Genomic DNA, 7,422 nt, shown 5'->3' with positions numbered 1-7,422 from the left:
GTCTATGTTCGGTTTCCCACAAGTGCTGGTATAAGAACGTTGATTCAATACAGTGTTTAAATGTTTAATAGGGTTGGAAAGGCAGGTTTCAACTGCAATAGATGAATCATTTATCATATGGGGGGTATCAACAGTGTGTGTGTGTGTGTGTGTGTGTGTGTGTGTGTGTGTGTGTGTGTGTGTCATGTGTCTGTGTCTCTAAGAGTGCTTTACTTTTGTGTTGGACTGAAAGTGTTGCACAACATACTGCCATACCTGCTGTCACCAGTCTTTCTCCCTGGGGTGTGTTACCTGGGCTGGGCAGATTCCAGCTGTAGCCTCAGCCCTCCTCTCAGAAAGCCACTCAAACGACATGGATAATGCTACGCTATTGGTTTAATTTAAAAACATTGCCTCTAAACTCTTGACAAGGACATTTGGACTCATATAATGATTTGTTTACGGTATTAGTTTGTAGGGAAAAGTCCTGGTGATGCAGACATAGGTTACCTCACCTCAGAGAGACGGTGGCGGAGTGAGAGTGTTATTTTAACCGGGTCCTTGCTCAAAGTCGCCCCGGCAAGTTCCATTTGACCGATTCCTGGGAGATTTGGAACGGATTCAATAACGAAGGCGTTATCATGGTAAGTACTCCGTCTCTCTCTAATGCTTTTCTTTGACTATAATTAGTGTATGGCAGGCGGCTTGGCTGAACTTTGGGATTTGTCTAACAGATGAACTGGGCGTGTTAAATGGGAAACAGAAAGGAATGCAACATTGACATTTTGGTCGACTGTTTCAGGATTAGTTTACCTGTTGCGCACCAAGGCTTTTACAAAGGGCACTGTATTTGATGTCAATATTTGATAAACAGCCTAGGGAATGCATCTGTGTGACTTGGGTTATATTTATTGGTGATATATCAATTGTCTTTCATTTCAATGTTTATTTAGGCCTATATTCTATTATATGTTATTATATCACATTATTATTGTCTAATTACAGATATGCAATGTCTAGCCTATGATTAGGCTATATCAATGATAAAAACATATTGCAAAGTAACATAATAACAATGACAATCGCACTTTAGGCCTAATAGCTGACATTTAGGTGCATAAATAACTTAATTAAGTGGAAAGAAATAGGCTATGTGTAAATATTTGTTCATTTGCCTTGTGGTTATGGTCATTCTATTGACAAATAGACAAAACAAACAGACAAACAACAACTACATGTTATCCTGAGGCAGACAGTTATTTGAAGGGTTAACTACAGTTCTCAACTGCTTATGGAAAGACTGACTTGAGCAGCCCGCCAACAGTGGCACACTTTGAAACCAGACGATTCAAAAAAGGAACAGCCAAGCCTACAAATCGAATGCGTCATCTCCCGAGGGAAACGTTTGCCGGATATTTTACCACCAGGCTGCGTATGCGCGCCGTTCCGCACAGAAATAATTATCAAACTTCAACTCAGCCTGCGCACATACCTTCGATTCCACTTTCAAACCGTCTTCCTCCTGTTCTGTTTGCTTTTTCTGTTAGTCAGACATGGAAAATACTTTTACAAAGAAAACGAGAGAAAGACTATTATCATACTGACTATATTGTGAGACTGACTTATTCTGTACTTGACAGCTGTTCATTTTGGGTTTTAAATATTGGAGTTTTCCTCTAATTTAAGGTAAGTTGTTCTTTAGATTTCTCTGTCACTGGGGTATGGAAGCAGTTGAACATGTTGGAGGTCTTATATCTATCATGTACTTATATTTAGATTGAAAAATATATTTTCATATATAGGGGAACATGGGGTAACAAGCACCCCCTAAGAACAATGTTTAATTGCTGCCACAAAAAAAGCAACGTTTGGTAAAACTTTGGTATGGGAATTGATTGTCATACTTAGGAAAGCAAACTATGAAGAGGAGTAAGTGGCTACAGTTTACACTTTTTTGGTTATTTAATGACATTTAGTTTTTAGAAAATGACAGTTTTCCCAGGTACAAGGGTACCCCCCTGAAGATTACTGTGTTAAAATCAATTTAATACATTTTATTTTGATACTTTTGAATAATTAAATGCTTAAGTCTTGGTATCTTATTTGAATTAAATACATCAAATATTGAAACAAAATGGCATTGCACATCTCACTATTAATATCCTCACTATGATGAGGTTTTGATGTAAGGCCTCTCTTTTCTTTATCGCTCCAGATCATTCTAAAGTGTCTAAAAATGACTGTGTAACTCAACGAAGTTACTTGTAGATGATTTGGACATTATTTGTAAAATACTAATTTAGGTAGCATAGACTTGCATTAGATTGTCGGGGGGCCAGTTGCCCCATTGGAGGGGTGGACCAGTTGCCCCCAAAACCCTCAACTTAAATGTTACTGCTTTAATCAAAACGGATTCCTATTTTTCTTTCTAAACAAGTGGATTAGTTATATTTAGTCTCCGCTACAGGTTACTACAAGCTTTACTCCGTTGATCTAACTCTGTGCACGTAGGTGGAGTGGGATTGTTGGAATAGTGGACACCTTTTGGTAACATGGTATCCTCGCCAGTCCCACGGCTATTCACAAGGGGGCGATAGCACAGTTTTTTTTGTGAAAACAAGGAAGAATTGCCTTCCCTTGCTTGTAGCCGCTATCTTTAGCTTGGCTAAAGATTTAGCAAGCTAGCTAGCCTTTTCAGCTTCCCACATACACACAAGAAAAAATCTGATTTATAATTTTTTTAAATATGCCCTAGCAAATATTCTTATACTTGCCGATGATTGAACTTAAAACATTATCACAGTTTGATATGCTGCTTGTGTATTCATTCCCATATCAGCTAAAACATTGTGTTTTGGTCACAGAGTAAAAAAGCACATGGCTAGCTAATTGGCTACAGCAGTTTCTACCATTTCACAATATCCTGTATTCACTAGTTATTACTTTTAAACAAAACGCCTTTTTGGGTGGATTCTTGTTGTTTGAACAATGGCTGAGATTATATTTAGTTATCAATGCAAAATAGGCTACTTTGATGAATAGCCTATATATAGCCCATATATCAAATCAAGGAACCAAGCCATACTGCCCCCACGACTGCAGAAGGAATGATACAGCGTGAAAATGTTCAGGTAGTAAAAAAGTATGTTGAATGCCAGAGCGTATTAAAAGGAGCCGTCCCTTTTGTAACTAAAAATTAAATTGCAACACTGCGAATCTTGCGTCGGCGTAGAGCTTGCAGTAAGCTTAATGGTACATACATAAAACATTTATAGATGTAATACTATATAATATAATACTATATTATATAACTTTTTATAAATTACAAAATATTAGATCAACTTAACTCGTTTTGTTTGTGACGTACACTACCGGTCCAAAGTTTTATAACACCTTCTCATTCAAGGGTTTTTCTTTATTTTTTTGTCATTTCTACATTGGTGAATAATAGTGAAGACATCAAAACTATGAAATAACACATATGGAATTATGTAGTAACCAAAACAGTGTTAAAGAACTTCTTCAAAGTAGCCACCCTTTGCCTTGATGACAGATTTGCACATTCTTGGCATTCTCTCAATCAGCTTCACCTGGAATGCATTTCCAACAGTATTGAAGGAGTTCCCACATATGCTGAGCACTTGTTGGCCGCTTTTCCTTCACCCCTGCGGTCCAACTCATCCCAAACCTTCTCAATTGGGTTGAGGTTTGGTGATTGTGGAGGCCAGGTCATCTGATGCAGCACTCCATCACTTTCCTTCTTGTCCAAATAGCCCCTACACAGTCTGGAGGTGTTGTGGGTCATTGTCCTGTTGAAAAACAAATGATAGTCCCACTAAGCGCACACCAGTTGGGATGGTGTGTCGCTGCAGAATGCTGTGGTAGCCATGCTGGTTAAGTGTGCCTTGAATTCTAAATAAATCACTGACAGTGTAACCAGCAAAGCACACCCACACCTCCTCCTCCATGCTTCACGGAGGGACCCACACATGTGTAGATTATCCATTCACCTACTATGCGTCTCACAAAGACACAGAGGTTGGAACCAACATTTTCAAATTTGGACAAAGGACAGATCAAAGGACAGATTTCCACTGGTCTAATGTCCATTGCTCCTGTTTCTTGGCCCAAGCAAGTCTCTTCTTCTTATTGGTGTCCTTTAGTAGTGATTTCTTTGCAGCAATTCGACCATGAAGGCCTGTTTCACACGGTCTTCTCTGAAACAGTTGATATTGGGATGTGTCTGTTACTTGAACTCTATGAAGCATTTATTTGGGCCGCAATTTCTGAGGCTGGTAACTCTAATGAACTCTGCAGCAAAGGTAACTCTGGGTCTTCCTTTCCTGTGGCGGCCCTCATGAGAGCCAGTTTCATCATAAAACTTGATGGTTTTTGCGACTGCACTTTAAGAAACTTTAAAAGTTCTTGAAATTTTGCGTATTGACTGAACTTTATGCCTTAAAGTAATAATGGACTGTCGTTTCTCTTTCTTTGACCTGTTCTTTCCATAATATAGACTTGTCTTTTGCCAAATAGGGCTATCTTCTGTATACCACCCCTACCTTGTCACAACAGAACTGATTGTCCCAAACGTATTAATAAGGAAAGAAATTCCACAAATGAACTTTTAACATGGCATACTTGTTAACTGAAATGCATTCAACACTTTTCTGGTTACTACATGATTCCATATGTGTTTTTCATAGTTTTGATGTTTTCGCTATTATTCTACAATGTAGATAAAGAAAAAGCTTGAATGAGTAGGCTTTGTAAAACGTTTAACCGGTATTGTACATTTTTTAGATGAGACAGATAAAAATTGCAGTCGAGGAAGAGTAGTGGCAGCAATGGTGTTAAAAAATTGGTGACATAAAGTGGTTTCTGTTAGAATTACACCATGTTACCCAATTTTATTCTGGGGGTGAAATGCTCTAAAATATGAATTATTTGCATAGGTGCATGTTAATTTGCAACAGAGCTAAATAGTATGTATTTTAGGATGATTATATATTATATTTGTGTTTTATGGTCTATAGGTTTAAATGTTTTAAAGCCTAAAACATGTTCACAAGCGGCATAAAGACTCTGAATGATATGGTACTTGGCTCTTGGGTGAGTTGAGCTCCTATAACAAAGGTATTATTAGTACTGCTCTTGCATGCTTTCATTATGTTGAGAGCTGCACAAAATCTGACATTGACAAAGCAAATAACCCTTGGACTCTCTGACCCTTCCTTCCTTTCGCCTATCTGCAATATTCACTGTGCCGTACACACGTAACTTACACTGTATACAGTAACACTTACTCAAAGCCCGTAGGTACCTACACTGTAGCCTGTAGGTATAATGCATTATAATGACGTTCTAATCCATTGTAAGACTATAGGCACAAATGAGCCTCTTTACTGTCTTGTTATCCTATTATAATCATCCTGAACAGCCTATTTGAGTCACTTGAAAATCTCCTACATACAGTAGAGAGGGACAAAACATAGCCTCATAACAAGGCATTGTAAATAAAGGCTCATACATGCTTACAACAAGTTATAATGCATTATACCTGCAGATTTGAAGTAAATGGTAACCTCTTATGCTTATGCATGTGCAGCGTATGCATGTGTATTGGCACTGGCAGTCAGTGAATATGTACTGGTACTGTAAAGACATGTCTAATTAGTTCTCTGTCTGCCTCTACGACTACAGTCTCAGACCCCAGAAGAGCACAGTACTGGTGTCTTGGGTCGGATCGGGAGCTGGTTCTCCCCCTGGAAAGAAAGAGGGAGCCCCAGGAGTCCAAGTGACGATGCCTCTCAGTCCCCGACGGAAGACCAGAGCCCCAGGCCACAAGGAGAGGGGGCCCAGGAGGAGCCTGTGAGGGGAGAAGAGGAGCAGCAGAAGGAGGGACAGAATTCCCAGCCTGCCCAGCGGCATCTCTCCAGGGTTTTTGAGGAGTGGAACACGGCGGACGCCAGAGCGTCTACCCACAGGGACAGCCCCCTCTCTGCAGCCAGCAGCCAGAGCGAGTGGGGAGAAGGAGGAGGTCCTAGGGAGGAGGAGTGGTGGATTGCCTCGCAGGGAGAGGAAACGGAGGAGGAGGGGGGAAGGAGCAGTGGAGCGAGTGGGAATCCTGCCCCGAAGAGGAATGCCAGCAATCTGACACGTGTTCATTCATCTGCCCTTGAAGAGGGAGTGGCCTGGGAGGACTTTGACCGACAGGAACACACCCAGGCCCTGCCCCGAGCCCAAGTCCAGGCAGGCAAGAGGCTGCATGTGTACCTGGAGGAGACGAGCCTGAGCCTGAGCCAGAACGGAACGAACACCCACACAAAGCAGGAAGTGCCCCACGCCATCATCACCACCAGGGTGAAGAAAAGACTTCAGGTGGTTTCCAGAGCAAAATCATCCAAGAGTGTTGACTTGTCATCAGAGAACACCAATACAAAGGAGAGGACAGAGGAGCGCAAAAGGATTTGTCTCAAAGCTGCTATAGGGATCAAAGGTCATAGCAGTTACAGTGCCCTGGTGGGAGTGTCACTGAAGTCCCCCACAGAGACACAGACGAGCTCACAAACCATCCCTGAGCTCTCTGGTGAAGAGGAGTCAGACAGAGACACAGACACGATGGGCCGTAAGAACTCAGGCAAGAGGCGGTCCAGGAAGAACTCCTCCGGAGACGGAGGAGGAGCCAGTTCTCAGGAGAATACACCCACCAAAACCCAGCCTGGACCCGAGAACTCACCTACATCATCAGAATATAACACACCTAAACCTGGAGACTCCACCCCCTCCTCTTCTAAAGACGAACATGCTTCAGTTCCCCAAAAAATATGCAGAGGGAAGGAGAGGGAGGAAGCCCAGGAGGACCTAGACGCACCAGTACACGCCACCCTGGTGGCAGTGGTGGACGGGGAAGGGGACATGGACATAGACATGGTTGACGACACTAGCCCATGTCGGGTGGAGAGGCGCACGGAGAGCGCCGAGTCCAAACGCCGGAGCGTGAAGGTGTCACACAGCGAGGTGAAGTTCTTTGCGAAGAAAGTGATGGTGAACTCGGAGCAGCCACTGAGTCCAGAGGGAGATGGAGGACACATAGCCGTGAGCTTTGAGAAAGGAGGAATGGCTACAGGAAAGGTCACGGAGGGTCATGATACAGCTAAGGGAAAGGGCAAGGTGGAACCGAAGGTGACCAAGAGGTGAGTTGTGTTTACCTGACTACTAGATTACTGTATCATTGGATAACCTACTTCCTGACTATGCAGTTTAGGAATCAGATATGTTATTTAAATACTTTAAATATCTCTGTTTATAGCAAAAAAAGTTAAATAATGATATTCTACCTGTAAAGGGAAAACTATCTTTGTAGTGCATCAACATATGTCCTACATTTGTTGGCATTTCAACCACTAACTCCACTTAGCTCAAAACACTAAATCCATTGAG

The 7,422-nt window shown here is 41.8% G+C and overlaps 1 protein-coding gene across 2 annotated transcripts in view; it reads left to right on the top strand.

The window, feature by feature from the left end:
* Nucleotides 1–276: 276 nt before the first annotated feature.
* LOC118397898 (beta/gamma crystallin domain-containing protein 1-like) overlaps nucleotides 277–7,422 on the top strand; it is a 45,809-nt gene continuing 38,663 nt past the window's right edge. The window contains exons 1-3 of one of the 2 annotated variants that reach the window (XM_052471291.1): nucleotides 1,388–1,665; nucleotides 5,016–5,091; nucleotides 5,683–7,175. In XM_052471291.1, coding sequence (XP_052327251.1) covers nucleotides 5,041–5,091; nucleotides 5,683–7,175 — 1,544 coding nt within the window. In that variant the 5' untranslated portion in view covers nucleotides 1,388–1,665; nucleotides 5,016–5,040. Of the gene's footprint in view, nucleotides 624–1,387; nucleotides 1,666–5,015; nucleotides 5,092–5,682; nucleotides 7,176–7,422 lie in introns of those variants that run through there. The other variant, XM_052471292.1, reaches the window with a different exon arrangement.

This window comes from Oncorhynchus keta, chromosome 19 (assembly GCF_023373465.1).
Source record: "Oncorhynchus keta strain PuntledgeMale-10-30-2019 chromosome 19, Oket_V2, whole genome shotgun sequence".
Taxonomy (NCBI): Eukaryota; Metazoa; Chordata; class Actinopteri; order Salmoniformes; family Salmonidae; genus Oncorhynchus; species Oncorhynchus keta.
Note: the sequence above shows the minus strand (reverse complement) of the source record. Positions and strands in the feature narration are given on the sequence as shown.